Here is an 18,530-nt window from a genome sequence, read left to right on the forward strand (position 1 = left end):
CGCCGGCAACGCCCCCGCCACCACCCCCCCCCCCCCGCCCGCCGCCCCGGTTGAACTCCGGAGCCGCGCCTGGGGCTGCAGACAATGGGTGTGGATTCGCCCGGGGCCCCGCCGGCTGGGGCGGCCGACAGTACTCAAGTCCCCGACAGGCATTTACATGATAAGAGCCCGGGCGTTTCCCGGAGCTGCCCCGGGCGTGTCTATGCGAGTTCAGGACTTTACAAGGCGACCTTCTTGCGCTCGGGTTAAAGTGAGCTGGGGTGGGAGGTGGGGCGCAGTGGTGAGGGCCACAGCGGGGCTGCAGACCTGCAGTGTCCTGCGAAATCCGGTAATGAGTAATCAGAGGCTTTTACTCCCTTTCTCCAATTTCCCCTTCCCCAAGCCCCCGAAGGAGCCCTGGTTGCGCAGTGGTTAAAGCGCTCGGCTGTGAACTGTAAGATCGGAGATTCGAACCCATCAGCAGCTCCGCGGGAGAAAGATGTGGCACTCAGCTTCCGCAAAGACTTACGGCCTTGGAAGCCCTATGGGGCAGTTGTACTGTCCTATAAGGTCGCCAAGAGCTGGAATAGACTGGACGGCCATAGTTTTCTTTTTTTTTTTTTTTTTGAGCCCCCGGGGGCCTCCTGCTTCTTAGGAGACAGGCTCTCCCCAGAAGCCTGGGTCACGGACTGAGGGGCGCACCCGCAACTACCGAAGGGCACCAAGCAGATCCCCCGGCCCCGAGTCTCTGAGGCCGGGTCCCGGGTCTACGCGGGCTGCCTCGTTCTGGCCCTTTAAGGGCCCGCCCCTTTGCCCGTCTCCCCGCCCCTCGGCCCGGGGAGGGGGTACGGGGGAACCTCGGCCAGGATTGGCGCAGCGCGCGCCCCCTCCCCGGCCCCCGCGCGGTGGGAACCAGCAGCCCCGTCTAGCGCTGACGTCAGACCGTCTGCCTGCCTCCGACCGCGGGCTCGGAGCGAAACCCGATCTCCTTGGACTTGAATGAGGAGGAGGCGGCGGCGGCGGCGGAGGCGCTCGGCTGGGGGGAACCAGCGGCAGAGGCTCAGCCCCGGCGACAGCGCGCGCCCCGGCTGCCAGCCCATTTCCCAGACCCCACTCGCGGGCCCTGCCGACGCCCCCAGGGCGGCCGAGGGTCGAACGGGGGGCGCAGAGGAGCGCAGCCCCGCGCACTGAGCCCCGCGGCGCCCGGGAACTTGGCGGCGCCCGATCCCGGCGAGCCGGGGCCGCCTCCCCGCCGCGCGCCTCCTGCATGCGGGGCCCGAGCGCCGGGCGCCGGCCGGAGCCCCCCCCGGCCGCCCCCGCGCCCCGCGCCGCGCCGCCGCGCCGTCCATGCACCGCTTGATGGGGGTCAACAGCACCGCCGCCGCCGCCGCCGGGCAGCCCAATGTCTCCTGCACGTGCAACTGCAAACGCTCTTTGTTCCAGAGCATGGAGATCAGTGAGTGACCCCGCGCCCTCCCTGGGGCCCCGTCGGGCTCGGGCCCCGAGACGAGGGCGGTCGCGGGCGGGGGCTTGGGCCGTGCGCGCCCCTCGGCCGTGCGCCCTGCGCGCAGGCTGGCCCGCCGCGCCCCGAGCGCGCCCTCCCGGGTCGCGGCAGCTGGCGGCCGGCCCGGCTTTGTCCCGCGGCGCTGGGCGCCTGGTACGGCCCTGCTGCCCTGCCCCGCCCGCCGGCACTCGGACCCGGGGCCGCGCGGCGATGAGGCCCGGGGCGGACGGGTCGGTGAAGTTTCCATCTTATTTCCCTCCGGGGCGGTTGCGATGGAGCAATTAGGCCGGCTCTTTATCAACTTCGGACGGGGGGAGGGGGGGCGTGTGAGGCACTGTCTAGCCTGCGAGGTGTCTGGGCCCCTGAGTGTGTGTCTGGGGCTCCGATGTGTGTCTGGGGAGTGCGGCGCTGCTTGTTTCGGTCAGTGTGGATCTGGTTTCCCTGCGTCTGCGGAGTGTGCGTGTCTGTGGTCTGGGTCTCGGTACGTCTCTGGAGTGTGTGTCTGGGTCTGGGTCTCGTGCGGCTGTGTCTGTGTAGTCTGGGTCTTCCTAAGTCTCTGGAGTGTGTGTCTGTCTGGGTCTGGATCTCGTGCAGCTCTGTGTCTGTGTAGTCTGGGTCGCCTTGCGTCCCGCTGTGTGTCTGAGTCGCGGTCTGCCTCTGGAGTGTATTTCCGTTGAGTCTTCTGGTCTCTGTGTGTCTCTGTGCTGGGGTCTGGGTGCGTCTTTGAATGTGCGCCGTCTCTGGGGTTGTGGCCTGCGTTGGGCCGGGCCTGGGGACTCTGCCTCCGGTGTCTGGGTCCTGGGCTCTGGGCCGGTGCGTCTGGCCGAGCGTGGATACCGAGTGTGTGTCATTGTGTGTCTGTGTCCCCGGCGCGCCTATAAATAGCCTGTCTGGACAGCTTGGCTGGGTCTCGCTGGGACAGCGGTTACAAAGGAGTCAAAGTTTGGGCTGTTTGTGTTTGGTGCTGCCTTGCGTGTAAGAGGCTGTGGGTCGAAGGTGGGGAGCTTGGAGCTGACAAGCTGGGCACACTGAGACCACCGGTGCCTGGGGGTCCTGGCAGCCACGGGGCAGTGGGAGATTTTGTATTGTATGTACGTGGAGAAGCTGAGATGGCTAAGCCGTTGTACTTCATTCACTTTTAACCCACCCAGGTGGACCTTGGGTTCTGTGGGGAACTGAACCCCACCGCCCTGGGGTCTGGCTTCTAGTCTATACCCTCTCCCCAGCCCACCGTTTTGGGGACCGTTTGCTCTGAGCCTGTTTCCCCATCCTCTCCCCCAAGCACCCCAGGTGAGGGGGCACACAGCTCTTTTGGCTTGGGCCAGCCTTCCTCCAGCTGGGGCCGTGAGCGCCAGGCTGGCCTCGGGGTGACTCATGAGCCAGTTTCCGCAGGCGGCTGCTACAGTGTGCCTCGGGAGCCTGTACAGTGCAGCATGAGAGGTAAAAATAGCCCAGGACCGCCTGCCAGCGGGTCTGGGCCCTGGTGGTGGGTCATTCCCTCCATCTCGTCCCACCCCCTTGTCCTCCCCCAGCATCCCTGCGCCAGGCCAGCCAGGTGCCAGGTGAGCTGCCCAGAGCTAGCGCTTGCGGAATTGACTCACATCAAACCGGATTGATTCCCAAAGGCCTCGGGAGTTGAATGAAATTCGAGAGGAAGTGATTGCAATCCTTCCCTGTGCTAGGTGGGTTGCTGGTTAAGGACCCTCGGTGCTGTCCTCCCGCCCAAGGGGTCCATGTTGTGTCACCTGGGTCCTTCCAAGGGCTGGCTGCAGTTCCCAGTATTCTCCTCGTCCCAGCTTGCTGTTCAGGACTCTTTAAAATTATTCGTTCTTATTTCTGTCCCTTCTTCAGCTAATCGGCCCTAATGATGTTTGGGCTGACCCCAAAGTACCTTGTTAAATCCATTGCCTGCACTGCGTGTGCCGCCTCAGGTACCCTCGAGGTTATTAGCACCCGGAGCCCCGGCCTGCCGGGCTGGCCGCTGGCCCCAGCCACTGTACTCAGTCCATTTCTTAAAACAGGGCCCTTAATTGGAAGAAAGCGGGAAGGCAGGGAGGCACCCAGTGTTAAAAATGCAGGTATGAAGTAACTTTATTGCAAGTGCTAATCATATTTCCTAGAAAGGTTCAAGTTAGGAACCCTTAACCTGAACCCTTAACCCTGTGTTTCCAGGAGTTTCTGTCAAGCTAAAAAGGAAGGAAGGCTGCTGTATGTTTCACTCAAGGGCTTTTGTGGAGGGTTGTTTACGGCCAGAACTTTAAAGACAGGCTTGGGAGTTGGCTTGCAGGGTTGTGTTGAGGTGACTGCTGATTTATGAGATTTTCTGCAAAGGGAGAGTGACCTTGTTAGGTCCCTTAAGCCAGCCTGGGCCTCAGTTTCCTCATCTGAAAAAGGAGACCATGATGACTGGAATCTAAACTTCTGCGTTCTTTCAAGACATGGCCTCTGCCCCTCTGGAAGTCTGGCTTAGGGAGTTAATGGTACAGGTTCCACTGTGGTCTTCAGTTGCCCCAGATTTCAGACCCTGGAGAGCTCGGGTGCACACCTTCAGGTTGCAGATGGGGACATCAGCGATGGAAAGCCCTGCCCAGGTCCCCACCGCATCTGGAGCCAGGGCTGGGGTTATTTCTTCTGGGCCTCAGAGCCAGGTCCACCTTGAGCTTGGGGCTGGAGGAGCTCCCCAGCCTCCCCACTGTACCTGGGAGCGTGGGGACTGGGTCTTTTGTGAGGAAGCTGGCAAGATGGGCTTGGTTTTACTTTATCCTACTGCAGGAGCCGGAGCTTGAGAGTCGGGATGAGGAAGACTGTTTGATGGGAATCCACAGCACCCAAAAACACCCCAAGGAAAATACACCGTTCTTTTAAAAAGCCTGGGGTTTGGGATTACAAACGGAGGCACAAATGATGACCCGCTAGGTGACAGCTGACGAGCTTGCTGTGGCTACTTTTGAGGAAAAGACTCCTCTTGGCACGTGTTTACTTGGCATTCTTGTTGCCTCTCTCTTCGTCCATTTCCGCCATGTCTCAGAGAAGTTACACCATCTTCTCTGGTGCCCTTTTGAGACTTGAGGGGCAGACAGATGCTAGGTGTGCCTTTGGACAGCTTTTGGCGCCTGTGGCCAGCGTTTCCTGGTGGCTTTGGGAGGGCCCCTGCCCTGGCCCACCTCTCGCCTCTGCACAGCATCTGCAGGGACAGTTTTTTTTAGCCAGAGTCACCGGGCCCCTGATTTCTCTTCTCCAACCTGTTCCAAACAAATATTCTCAATCCTTCCTTGGCTTTTGGAAACTCAAGCGACACCCTGGTTTCTCATGGTTTGGCTGGCACACATACACTGACTTGAATCACTTAATACTGACTTGAATCCAAGGTCTCTGTTGATGTGGTGGGCTGGCTCATTGTTTGGGGGGTGGGGGGGGGCTTCTGACCCTGTAGGGTGTTAGGCAGCATCCCTGGCTTCGATCGACGAGATTCCAGGAGCACCTCCAGTTCTAACCTCCACAAGTGTCTCCAGACATTGCCAGGTGCCTTCGAGGGGCAGAATCACCTCCTGTGGAGAACTGCTGTTTTAATCAGTGTTTGGTTTCCCCAGGTTTGGGGGCCAGAGAGCAGCATCTGAGTTGCCAGGAGAAGCCCCTCAGTTCCCTTCAGAATTGGGCCCTAGAGAGACCTGTGGTCACTCTCCACGTTGGTGCCAGGCACCACCTCACTCAGCCTTTAGTGAGCACCTACTGTGTACTTTGCAGCAGGAAAGATCAGGGCTCCCTGCTGAGAGGAAGAGCTGGGTTTCCATCTTGGATTTGCATGTAAGGAGAGGTGTCAGTGAAAGCTGATATTTCAGGATTTGGGTTAAATAGGTTTGCTGAGCTCCAGCTAATTTCGCGTCTGGGCCCTCACAGCTGAGACTCTGAACTCGCAGGTTCTCTGTCTGCCTGGGTCTCAGGTTGTGAAATAAGGAGGTTGAGTTTCGTGGCTCCAGTTTCAGGTCAGGAATTCCAAAGCCAACACGTCCAGTTGGCCCCAGCCTCCCAGGAGTTGTGGGCTAAGGCAGCTACACTGCCAGGTGAGCCAGGGTCAGGGCGCGCTTAGTGTGTGTCGGACGCAGAAGAACTCATTGGTCCTGCACAGGCACACACGTGTGCACACACAGCTGCTCCACCTTTCTGCCTTTCCTGCCAGCTTCTCTTTGGGTTGGGAAGGGTTAAAGCTTTTGCACATTTAAGAAGAAAAGGGGAAACTCTGCGTGCACAGACACTCCTGCGAGTTGTGTGAATGTATTCCCTCTCCCTTCCAGAAAGGAAAAGGGAAGTTGAATGGTTTGTGAAGCTGCCCAGGAGAGGGAGGCTGTTGGTGTGTGTGGGGTGCATCCAAATGGTGCTAGAAAGGCCTGCAGAAGAGACACCTTTTTTTACCTGACTCCCCTCCCAACCTCAGGCACACTTGGAGGCCTGGCCCACTCTCCTCCCATCTCAGATAGAGCCAGGGCTTTTAAAAGTTGAGGGTTTGGCCAGTTGTTGAAAAGAAGCTGTTGGAGAGGCAGGTGCTGGCCTTTGGGCCCAAACCAGAAGGCCTGCAAGGCTTTTTCTCCAGGTGTTACCTGTCCCCTGAGAGAAAGTTTTCAGGCAGCTCAGCGCAGGGATCCTGCCCAAAGAGAAGCCACCCTTACCAACTGAATTTGACCTCTGCACTCCTGCCAGCCTCGGACTTTTGTGTGGCCTCATGCCAGGGGGTGCAGGCCCAGGGCCCATGTGTGCATGAGTGCACATGTGTGTGCATGCGTGGTTCAGGGCACGTGTGGGGAGGCATGCGTGCTGGAGTACCCAGTTTGCCATTGTTTGCCCTTTGGAGAGATGGAAGTGGCACTGCCCTGGGCCGGGTTTTTCCCGAGGCCGGGAGAGATGGTTCAGGACAGTACACCGAAGTTCTGGTGTCGCCTGTGGTTAACCTCCTCGTGGGATGGCTACCCTGGGCCCACCACTGCCTCGGGGTTCAGTGGGGTCAGGGCTGCCCATTCCAGAGAAGCTGGGAGTCTAGGCTTCATGTCAAACCCCTGGTTTTTAAAAATATCGGCAGCCCCTTTGCCTTCTCACTTCAAGGGCCACACAGAACATGGCTACAGGCACTCAGCTTGTGGGGCCATCTCGTGTGCTGTGGTCTGGGGGGCTGAGAGGATGGAGGTCCGGAGGTGGCGCCTTAGTTGGGTCCCACACACGCTATGTGTCACTTTGCACCAGCAGTACCTTGTCCTGTCTGAGATGGGGTTAACGATCACGCCTGTGTGCTGGGCTGTTGTGTGTGTCCAAAGGGGTCGTTCGTGGAGAGTGTGGAGCCTGGTGTCCGACACAGTGAATGTTCGTGGGGTGCAGTAGTAGCATGGGTGAATTAGACCCAACCGTCATTCCTGCCCAGGAGCGCTCACACTCTGTGGCATGCTGCCCAATGAGAATACCTTCACCGGGCAAAGGTTTCCTCGTCCTGGGCCGGGGTGCTGGCATTGGCAGGGTATGTTGGGAATGGCTAGGCCCATCAGGAACCATGACTTTGTCCCTGTCGCTGCCAGGTCCCCCGCAGACCTGGCTGACAGAACCCCAGCACAGCTGACCTTGGCTAAGAAGCCCCAGGTGGTCCTTAGATTCTGCCACCTGGGTGCCCCTGATCCCTCGGTGGCTTTGATGGACGCAGACCCCGGAGGGAGGTTATGTCCAGATGCCCCCCGGGGTCCAATTCACGGCCAGCAGGAGCAGAAAGTGGGGACGCATGGGAAGGTTCCAGGTGCCCTGTGATTATCACTATCTGTAATTATTCGTATGTGCTTTATTTGTCATTCTATTTAAACAGGTAGTTTTGGTGTCTGCAAACGTTTTTAGAGTTACTGTTTATTTATTTGGGGTGAAAATATATACAACAAGACCTACTTCACTTCTATTTCTCCGTGGGCAGTTAGTGGCACTGGTTACACTCGGCAATTGTACCACCTCGACAGCCTGCTCCAAACCCTTTCACCGTCATTAACACAGACTCACTGTGAGGCACCCATTTTTTAAATCAATTTAAGTTCTTAACAAGTGAGTGTTCGTGGGGTCAAAAGAAAGGCCCGGATCTTTTTTTTTCCACGTGGGTTGGGTGGGGAGTTAACCTTCCGTCTGATTTCTCCTCCAAGCACCTGCATCCCCATCCCCTCCCCCCTCCCCGCCCTGCCTTCTCGCCAAGGGGGGCTGGGCCTCTTCCTGAGGCCACAACAACCCAGAGCACTTACAGTGACCCCCAGCCTCCCCTTTGCCTAGGGTGACATCGTACCTGAGGTCTCTGCAGGGTCTGGTGTCAGTCACCAAGCTGGGGAAAAAACCCAGTATCCCCGGATGGGCCTGGGAAGGTTTGGGCCTCCCTGGAACGGCTTCTCTCTTCCGTTTCCAGGGTGACTGATGGGTTTTTGCTTCTGCTCCCTTTCCTAGTTGGATATGGAGCACTTGTTATGTGCCAGGTACTAGTGACGCATGTTCTTCAGTCTTCAAAACAACTCTTGCTCTCATCATTTGGCAGATGCAAACATGGGATCAGAGAGGGTGAGTCACTTGCTCCAGGCCACACAGCCAGGAAACCGTGCTCAGTTGAGATTCAAACCCAAGCTCCTGCCCCACAGCCCACTCCTCCGTGCTTTCCTCCTCGTGACGCCCACAGACCCCGAGCCCCCATGTTTTCTTTGCACACTCACGCTGCAGTGGCATTGTAGATTTTGTCCCGAGGCTGCAGGCCCGAGCTGGCCCCTTTGTTGGGGAAGGACATTAACACACTGGTCACCTCTCAGAGGAAGCAGGGTTTGTTCCGCTCTGGTGAGACACTGGCTGCCTTTCACAGAAAACTTCTCCCCAAAGCCTGTGTCCTGTCAGGCTGCATGAGGACCTGTGTTTCTTATCTCCAGCCCATTCATGTACCCCCAGTACCTGTAGGTGGTGAGGTGATGGAAGGTTGGTGAGTGGCTCTGAAGTGTTCCAGAGGGACCTCATCTCTTAACCCCCTGTGTGACTTCCGGGCCACCTGGAGTCTGCACACACCATCTTTCTGGCCAGGGTGTGGTTATGAAAATCTAGACTTTGTAGGTGACGTGTGTGGGGCGTGTGGCACCCTTAAGGTGCTCATTCATTCAGTGCTGTTATTGCATACCTACTGCCCTGCTCCAGGTCCCTGGGTGGTGAAAACGGTTTGCACTCCGCTATTAACCTAAAGGTTGGTGGCTTGAACCCACCCAGCAGCACTGCAGAAGAAAGGTCTGGCAATCTTCTTCTGTAAAGATTCCCGCCAGACAACACCATGGAGTGGTTCTACTCTGTAACACATGGGGTCGCCGTGAGTTGGAATTGACTTGACGGCAGTGGGTTTGGTTGCTTCTTTTTAACGATCTTGTTCGAGCTGCTGTTCCAGGCGCTGTTCCCGGCACTGTTCCAGCTATTGGGGAACGTCAGGGAACAGCACAGACACAGCCTGCCCTCCGAGAGCCGCCCTTCTAGTGAGGAGACAGACAAGAGAACATGAGTTCATTTCTGGGAAATGGGCTCCCCAAGCCTCCTTCAGGCAGGCCCCAGACTGGTTAACCTCAACGACACCCCATGGCTTTCCCGTCCCACCTTTCACAGGTCATTCGATATTTGTATAAGTAGCTGTGCCATCACTGTGCTGTTCTGGTCATCAGGCACTAAGGGACAGGGGACCTGTCTGCTTTGTTCATTGTGTTCCTTAAGCCCTGCACTTGGTAGGTACTTCCTATTCCTTTGACAAGGCAAGGGAAGGTAGGTGGGCAGGTACCTAGAAGACTGTAGGTGGAACCAGATGCAGTCAAGGGTGTGGCTTTTAAAAATCCTTCCTTTCTGTGTGACCTTGGGCAAGGGGCAGAATCGTTCCTAAGCCTCTACTTGCCCCTCCGTAAAATGGGGAGAAGCGTAACATCTACTTCATAGGGTTGTCAAGACAGTTTTCCAAGACCCATAAAGCACATTTGGCACTAAGTATTTTTAGTGCTCTGAGGAAGTGTTCACTAATTCAGGCAGGACGCTGTGCCTTAGTCTCCTACCACCATCTACCTCCTCAGGTGTCAAAGCTGAAACAAAGGGCAGATGCGGAAATCGTGTGGCCTCCCCTGTGTCATCCGGCACTGCCATGGGAGCTAGAGGCTCCTTAGTGTGGGCCTTGCTTGAGGGCATCTGTGTGTGTGTGTTGTGTGCCACTGAGTTGATTCCGACTCACAGCAACCCCATGACAGGGTAGAACTGCCCCATAGTGTTTTCTAGGGTTTTCTTGTAATCTTTATGGATCAGGTCTTTTCACCCCTGGAGCGGCTGTTGGATTCAAACCATTGACCTTTTGGTTAGCAGCTGAGCCCTTAACCATTGCACCACCAGGGCTTCTAAATGAGGCAGCATTGGAAGGTGGAGGAATTCTCACCTTCCCTGCGGGAGACCTGGGTTCGATTCCCAGCCAGTGCACTTCATGTGCAACCACCACCCATCTGTCCGTGGAGAATTGTGTGATGCCGTGATGCTGGCCAGGTTTCAGCAGAGCCTTCAGACTCAGATGGACTAGGAAGAAAGGCCTGGCGATGTACTTCCAGAATTCAGCTGATGAAAATCCCATGAATCCCAGTAGTCCTTTCCCAACCCATCACGGGGATGGCGCAGGACTGGGCATCATTTTGTTCCGTTGTTATTCGGGTCACCGTGAGTCGGGGGCTGACTTGACGGCAGCCAACTACAACAACTATCAGGGCGTCTAAAGGATGAAAACCCACCTGCCAGGGAAAGGAGAGTTTTCAGAGAGATTCCTTCCTGCACACGCTGGCTGCAGACTTGGGGTGTTTTTCAGTTACTCCCCTACCCGTGTGGTACCCACCGTGGTGTGCGCGTTTGCTCAGATGTGACATGGAGAACCACACAGCTGAGCACAGCCAAGAGCCTAGCCTGCAGGGACGCAACCTTCACTTCAGAACTGCTGGTGATCAGATCTCCCTCGTGTTCCAGAGAATTCTAATGTTTTCATGGCGGGGGCAGGGGGTGGGTGGGAGGAAGAAAGGGTGGGTCACTTGGCTTAGACTTGGTGTCTGCAGTAAACTTACTAGGATTTCAGAAGCATTGGGAAACGTGTGGCTGATTTTATTTTCTGCCCTGCCATATTTCAACTCAATCCATTTATTATCGTATCTGTGGGTTTGGGAATGGCTCTGCTGGCAGAAAAGAGAGTTTTAATTATTTGGTAACAAGTTTGAAAGCCCCGGTGGCTCTGGGATCTGAATGCTGGATGAAGTTTGCTTTCGGCCTCTGCAAGCTGACTCAGAACCCCTGCCCCTCTGGAATGCCTCCCCTTTTCCTCCAGAGCCCTCAGCGCTGAGTCAGGCAGATACAGCCCAGACCGCGGAGCCCTCACTTGGCTTCGAGAACACCACATTGCCTTTGAAGGTTTGAGGAGTTGTCCCATAGCCTTTGTTCCTAATAGAAGCTTTTGGGGGGAGGTGGCGGCCGCGCTGAGTTTTGGTTTGGGTGGATGAAAACCTATTGGCACAGAGTAGGTGGTGGTTAAGTGCTCGGCTGCCAACTGAAAGGTCAATGGTTCGAATCTACCCAGCTGCTCCTTGGCAACCTGCTCCCATAAAGATCCCAGCCTAGGAAACCCTATGGGGCAGTTCTCTGTCACATGGGGTCACCATGAGTCGGAATGTACTGGACAGCACCCGACAACAACAGCAACAGGCGTTCAGTAAACAGGTGTGGGTGGTGCTCCTGTGTTTCCTCTGATGCTCCCGTGGCAGCTGGGCACACAGAGTGGGCCGGTCAGTGGAGATCATGCGGGTCACGTGGGCATGGGGATGGGATGCTCTCTGTTGGTCCTTACTGACCCCAGGAGGGCATACTGGCCATCCCTTTTTGGGAAGGTGGGGGTTAAGAACATAAAACATGTGAATTCCACCTACCCAGCTGGGGAGGCATCCCCGAGGTCCACTAAGAGACCCCGCCTCTGCAAGTGTGCCGCCCAGGCCTAAGTCCTGGGATCTCCCAAGAGGTGAAGTCAGGTGTCCCGGGGTCTGGTCAGACCCGAGGGCAGTGGGGAGCTGAGTCATTTCCCAGCAAATTTGGGCAAAAGGAGACTGCTTGTTCCTTCAGGTGGGACGCACGGGTCATCTTAGAGTCACCATGCTTTGCCTGCAGCCAGGCCAGATTGCCTGGGGTGGGGAGGGAGGCCGGCTGTAGGGGGAGGTGGCGGGGGGAGAGTTGGAGTTTTATTCAGCTCAGCCTCTTGCTAGCTGTGTGGTCTTCTGTAAGCTGCTTACTCTCCTGATCTTTGCTGCCTGACTATAAACCAGGCTCGTAATTCCTGCGTGGGGGTAGTGGTGGCTCAGTGGTAGAATTCTCACCTTCCACACAGGAGACCTGGGTTCGACTCCTGGCCAGTGCACCTCATGCACAGCCACCCCCCATCTGTCGGTGGAGACTTGCTTCTTGCTCTGATGATGAATAGGGTTCAGCAGAGCTTCCAGACTAAGATGGACTGGCAAGAAAGGCCTGGAGATCTATTTCGGCAAAAATCGGTCAGGGAAAACCCTGAGTCACAATGGCCCTATCTACAACCAGTCATGGGGATGGTGCAGGACTGTATGGTGTTTGTTTTGTGGTGCCTGGGCTCCTCATGAGCCGGGGGCTGAGTCAACGGCAGCTAACAGCGACAACAGTCCCCCAAACAACAATAACTGCTGCACAGCAGGGGTTAAGCAGTCCGTATGGTACCTGCCACAGGGCTCGGCACACAGTAGGTGCTCAGTAAATGGCAGAGGGGATGACAACCCTGATGCTAAGTGCTATTGTGGTTGGAAAGTGTTGGGGTGGTGTGGGTCTCTGGTTCTCTAGTGTTGGACATCCCTGAGTTTGAGGCCTGCTGCAAACTCTAAGGAAGGCTCAGGTGCTTGGTCAGTCCAGGGTCCAGTACAGCCCGCGGGCTGACTCACGCCAGAGGCCACCCTGCCATTAGGGAGGCTCAGAGCTTGTGAGTGGCCACAGGAGATGCTCCTTCTCCGTCAGCCTGAGCCACACTGCAGTCAGTGTGGTCTGAAGCCTCCGGTGGACGGCAGTTGAGGTGGCGTGAGGGTTTGGTGGTGGTTGGGGGTATGCTTCAGAGTCCATCAGAGAAGGGAAGAATCCTCGTATTCTGTCGCGGCTGCCCCACTTCAGGAATAAAAAGTTCATACCAAGACTTTGCCAAAACTCTGTCTTTACGTAAAAACCAGTTGGTGTCGGGTTGATTCCAACTCATGGTGCCCCCATGTGGGTCAGAGTAGAACTGTGCCACACGAGGTTTTTTTGTTTTGTGTGTGTGTGTGTGTGTGTTTGGTGGTAAATACATACATAACAAAACATTTGCTGTTTCAACAATCTTCGTGAGTATGTTCAGTGACATTAAATAAGCTCACCATGTTCAACCATTACCACAAACTAGTTCCCAATTTTCCCGTCACCCTTCACAGAAGCACAGTGTCCCCTAAGTATCTTTTCTTCCTTTCCACCTCCATCCGGCCCATCCCAGGCAACCACAAATACATTTTGATCTCTGTACACTTCATGGGGTTTTCAGTGGCTGATTTTTCAGAAGCAGATCGCCAGACCTTTCTTCCAAGGTGCTACTGGGTAGGCCCAAACCTCCAACCTTTGGTTAGCAGCTTTAATTGTTTGCACCACTCAGGGACTCCATGTATAGACATACTCCCTTTAAATCACTTACGTGGCTATACACGTTAAGCGTGTAATCTAGGCCTCCCTCCAATAACCTTCCAGAAGGTAAAGCATGAAGTGGGGGTCCACCCCATTCCCAGGGAGCCCTGCAGGATTTTGGAGTCTGCCCCTGCCCCGCTTTGCAAATTCCCCACTCGCCGGGCTGATATCAGATTCACAGTGCTAATCGCCTTCCTAAAAACAATTTAGTCGGTAATAATTCTGTAAACGTATGAATCAACTTTGTGCAAACACCCTGAGTAATTTCTTTGTTCTTTTCTCTCTACTTTGTAATTGGTGTCTGTAAAAGCCAAAGGTTTGGTCTTGCCGAAGGCGTGATTCATTTATGGGTGTCTGAGCCGCCTCGATATCATTCAGTCAACTTCAGAACGCACGGCCGTGAGCCAGCTGTGATTCATCCAGCCGAGCTGCGCCGCCGTTGGGGTCACAGCCAGCGGAGGCCACTATTTTTTCTAATCTATTTATGGTATGGGAGAAAGGGGTGGGGGTATTGAGATGATGAAGATGGTGTCAACCGTGAACACAGCTGATTAAATAACATCAGCCAGCCCCTTAAACACTGCTCCTTTCGCTGCTGTTCATCTTGATGCTAGATCCCAGCTAAGTGCCTGCCTGTCTCGGGGGTACCTCACCCTGTGTTTGTGGGCCCTGATCTCTGAGCTGGCCCAGATGTGCAGATGCCCCACCACACCTGGAGGGGAACTTTAAGTCGCTAAACCAGGGATGCGGAGAATGTATTTTAATATAGTATCTGAACAGGGGCCGTCACGGAACAGTGTAAATATTCTCATACCAAGGTCAGTTAGTCCCTGGGTGGCACAGATGGTTAGGCGCTCCACTACTAGTTGAAGAGTCGGCAGTTTGAACCCACTCAGAGGCACCTGGGAAGAAAGACCTGGCAGTCCACTTCCAAGAGGTCACAGCCATTGAAAACCCTGGGGAGCACAGTTCTACTGTGCACACATGGGGTCGCCATGAGTTGGAATCGACTTGATGGCAGCTAACGAATAATACATAAGGTCACCATGAGTCAGCTCGATGGCATCTAATAACAAATGCAAGGGGGCCACTTGCCATTCTCTGTTGCCCCGACAGTGACAGTTATTACTTCGTTAGGGTCGTTAGCTCTTTGCTTTATTCTGCAACGTGTGTACTGAGGTGCTGCTGCTGATTTCGCTTAATTTTATTAGTTGCTTTTGGCCCTAAATAAAATTGTCACCATCTTCCCATCTAGAGAGCAATTAGCGTTGCTTGCCACGTTGCCCAGAAGTCTCATTATGAGTCTAACTTTCAATTGTCCTGTAAATCTAGGCCTTGCCTGCTAGTGCCTAAGCCGAGAGCCACTTGTGGTTTGGTTGACAGACTTTTCTTCCTGGGAGGTGTTTTCTTTCCTGCAGTCAGTCGCCTTCTCTGCAGTTGATTCTCTTCCTGCAGACTCCACTGCCGTCCCCGCATAACCCAGTGGAGGCCTGGTTCCGGTGTTTTTGGGTTTCCAGCTCCAAGCTCCATGGCCAGGCAGAGTGTGTGCAGGTCGATGTCTGTTGAGTTCACTGGGAAAGAAATGTGTCGGTAACCCTTTAGAGAAGAATCCAGCCAGCATTATTGAATTGCTCTGTGACTTTCAAGGTATAATACCGGGATGTTGAGTGTGCAGCATTCGTACCAGCACTCCCTAGCCTGTCCCTGACAGACATTGCTAATCAATCACAGCATCCATGCTTGCTGGGCTCAGATCTTGTCAAGGTGGTGCCTCCCAGCCAGGGTTCAGAGTGAGCCCAAGTGATCAGATCTGGGGGCCATCAGGATACAGGTAATCCTGATGGTGGAAGTTGGAGTGGACAGTGGAGAGAACTGGCTGGCTGGGAGAGCAACGAGGGCACAGAAAACTGCAGCTGAAGAAATTGCACCAGCCTGGAGCCACCAGGACTCCCGTCTCTGTGTGATTCTCACCTGCTTCGCCCCTTCTTTGAGTTCTAAGGACGCCCCACCCCCGTTTGTGTGATCCCCCCCCACCCCCATCCCTCAGATGGCAGACCTGAGCCCCTCCCAAGCAGACATCTGAGACCCCTGTGGTCCTCAGTGAGGCAATATGTGAGTTCGATTCCAAGAGCAAGGGTCTCACCAAGACCGCCGTCCAGAGTAAGGGCTGTACCCATGATAGTGCTCAGTCCTCCCACACTACCACATCTGTCTGTCTTCAAGATTAGGGTCACAGACTCCAATGTGCCAGGAGCCTCCATTTTATTTTGACAGCCTCTTCCCGTGGAAGTCCTGAGCCCTCCCCTGAGCACTTTGCAGCATTGCTCTATACCCTAGTGAGAACCAGAGTCAAAATCGAATGTATGTGGGGTTCAGGAACAAGAGCAGCAGGCAGAGTCTGGGAGGTTGCCAAGTGTTTAGGGATTGAGTACCAAAAGACCAGCATCTTTGTCCACTTGATTGTTTGTCTCAGGGCTCACTGCAGTGACTGTGGCTTTTCCAGCCCCTGCTGACAGTGGTAGGTGCTGTGGCAACCCGCTTTGCACATGAGAAGATGGAGACCCGCAAAGCTAAGGCACATGCCAGAGATCCCCCATCGAGGCGCAGAGCAGGATTCAAACTTGGGCTGCTAGACTCTGGCACCTGTGCTTTGCCTTTTCCGGGCGAGATGAGCCCACCGTCCTCCAGCCTCAGAGCCACCTGTCGCCTGGCTTAGGAGCACAGCTGGTTTCAGCTTGTCCTTTCTTTGGGCTCTTGGACTTTTCCTGCCAGGCCTGCTGCCCTGTCCAGCTGGCTCCCCCCCCCCCCCCATTTTCCCTTCTTGGAAAGGTCACCGCGCGGGGATCAATGGCTCAGGGACGCAAGAGCAGGAATCACCCAGTGCCAGGTGCACCTGAAGGAAAGAGGGGTCACTGTGATTGTGGGGTGTTTGGCAGGGCTCCCCAAGAGGGGGTCCAGGTAGTGGGCTGAGGAGGGAGCTGGAGAATGTGGGGCACTGGGCAGGGCTCCCCAAGAGGGGGTCCAGGGAGTGGGATGAAGAGGAAGCTGGAGAACATTAGGACCAAGCGACCTTCTTCAGTCCCCGTCTAAACGCCTCAATTCTCCATCCTGGCTGCTTCTCAGTCCACCTGGGACTTTATAATCTGACGCCCAGACCTGTGACAGCTGACCTTGGGGAGGCATCAGTGTCCCTGAAACTCCCCAAGTCACCCCGGGTCATTGCTGTGAGCGGCCAGGTGGAGCCCCGCTGGGCTGGCCCCAGTTTCTTGCTTGCAGGTGGGTGAGCTGAGGTCTAGTGTGGGGAGGGAGGAGCCCTGGAGTGGCACAAATGGTTAAGAGCTCAACTAGTAGCTGAAAGGTTAGTGGTTCAAACCTACTCAGAGTTACCTCTGAAGACAGGCCTGGCAGTCTGCTTCTTTAAGTTCACAGCCATTGAAAACCCTGTGCAGCCCATTTCTACTCTGCACATGTGGAGTCGCCATGAGTCCGAATCAATCAGTGGCATCTAACAACAAAAGTGGAGGGAAAGGTGAAACCCAGGCCAGCTTCAGCCACGAAGCCCTCTGGCTCTGACCTGTGAGTACCAACAATAACGTGATCATTGTAACAACTCCCAGTGCCAGTTACGGGGGCTTGTGTACCTGGGCAGGGCTGCACACCTTGTGGGCGTGTCTTCATTGAATTGCAGCACCTTTGGGCAGGTGAGCACTTGCCACCATCCTTGGTTTCTGGCTCAGAGACCAACAGCCCCAACTCTGCCCGTTCTGCTGAGTGCCTGCTGAGTGCCGGAGCAGGTCTTCCCCCCACCCCACTTTTTTTTTTTTTTTTTAAGAGACTTAATTTTCAGAGTAGTTTTAGGTTTACAGAAAAATTACACAAAGGATAGAATTTCCGTATCCCCACCACACGCACACAGTTGCTCCTGTTAACATCTTGGGTTGGGTGGTATATGGTACAGTTGAACCTGTATTGCTCCATTAGGGTTCACTGTCTGTTGTACAACCTCTAGGATTTGATAGAAGCACGGTCACGTGACCACCATTATAGTGTTGTGCAGGATTGTTTCCTGGCCCTAAAAATGACCTGACAGATGCTTCTAAACCCAAGCAACCTGAGGCCTCGCTGCCAGTGGCCAGATGGGAAGCCATCCTGGTGTTGGTGGGCAAGAAGTGGCCCCCAGGGGCCTGCGATTAGTGTAGGGGGGCAGGCCGGGTGGGCACCAGGCTTCAGCAGAGTCAGGACAGCCCTGGGCACCGGAACACGCCTGTTGCTTCCTGTGCCTGGCCAGACATGAGCTGGACCTGGGCTTAGGGCCAGAGCTGTGCTGTCCTCTTGTTCATGGTTACTGACTGTGACTTTCTGCTGCACCTGGGGGGCAGGGGGCAGAGGGCAGAGTTGCTTCTTTGAAGGGGTGCCTTGAATGCAGTAACCTGGGCGACTGAGGACAGAGGCTGGGGGTAGAAGCTCAGAGAGGCAGGAAACACAGGCACAGGTGGGAGGCAGGAGGTGGATTGCTCTGGACACAAGGATTTCCTGTCCCTGATGCCCGGATGGTTCCACGTTCATTCCTCTTTACGCACCTTCCTCCTCTGTAACATGGGTGTAACCTGACCCCAGGGCTGCTGTGAGAAGAAGGAAGACCTCGCACACGCCCGTCACCCTGACGTGCAACCCTTGTCCCGTGAGCTCTTAGACCTTGCGTGTCTCCCGCGGTGACATGTTTGTGGAGGTAGAATCTGCAGACAGTGAAATGCACGGGCCTTAATGTGTACAGTGTGATGAGCTCTGGGTAATGTGTGCACGCATGTAACTGCCCCCCTCAGCATGTAGAAACATCCACCTCCCCAAAGTCCCCCTGCCCCCTCCCAATCTGTACCTGCCCCAGGATTCAGCCGCCATAGATTAAAATTTCCACGTGCTCACTTTTTTGTCCGGCTTATTCTGCTGGGCCTGATGACTGAACTTTACCCCTGTGGTGTGAGTATCGGAAGTCAGTTCCCAGCGTATGGGTGAACCGTGGCGCTGACAATTTTAAACGGCGTAAAAGGGCTGTAAAGGGCAAAGCTGGGCCCCAAGGAATGACTCTACTGGTAGGATTACAGGATCCTTAATGGGGAAAACATTCTGGAATCTGAATCTGGGCCCCATCAACAGGTACCAGAGACCCGGGAATCTGTCCAGCCCTGGCCAGGGAGGCTTAGTGAGCTTGGCTCAGGGTGGCAGCAGAGCCCACGGAAAGCCGGCACCTGTGCCACAGCCTTGCCAGCCGCTGGTGCCAGGCCTGCTGGATCCCAGCCCTCGGAGC

At 55.4% G+C, this 18,530-nt stretch overlaps 1 protein-coding gene across 2 annotated transcripts in view; it reads left to right on the plus strand.

The window, feature by feature from the left end:
- The first annotated feature begins 1,175 nt into the window (after positions 1-1,175).
- The window catches only part of PMEPA1 (prostate transmembrane protein, androgen induced 1), a 65,411-nt gene continuing 48,056 nt past the window's right edge, over positions 1,176-18,530 (plus strand). Inside the window, exon 1 of one of the 2 annotated variants that reach the window (XM_049869242.1) lies at positions 1,176-1,435. In XM_049869242.1, coding sequence (XP_049725199.1) covers positions 1,327-1,435 — 109 coding nt within the window. In that variant the 5' untranslated portion in view covers positions 1,176-1,326. The remainder of the gene's footprint in view (positions 1,436-18,530) is intronic. The other variant, XM_049869240.1, reaches the window with a different exon arrangement.

Source organism: Elephas maximus, chromosome 25 (assembly GCF_024166365.1).
Source record: "Elephas maximus indicus isolate mEleMax1 chromosome 25, mEleMax1 primary haplotype, whole genome shotgun sequence".
In the NCBI taxonomy this organism is placed as follows: Eukaryota; Metazoa; Chordata; class Mammalia; order Proboscidea; family Elephantidae; genus Elephas; species Elephas maximus.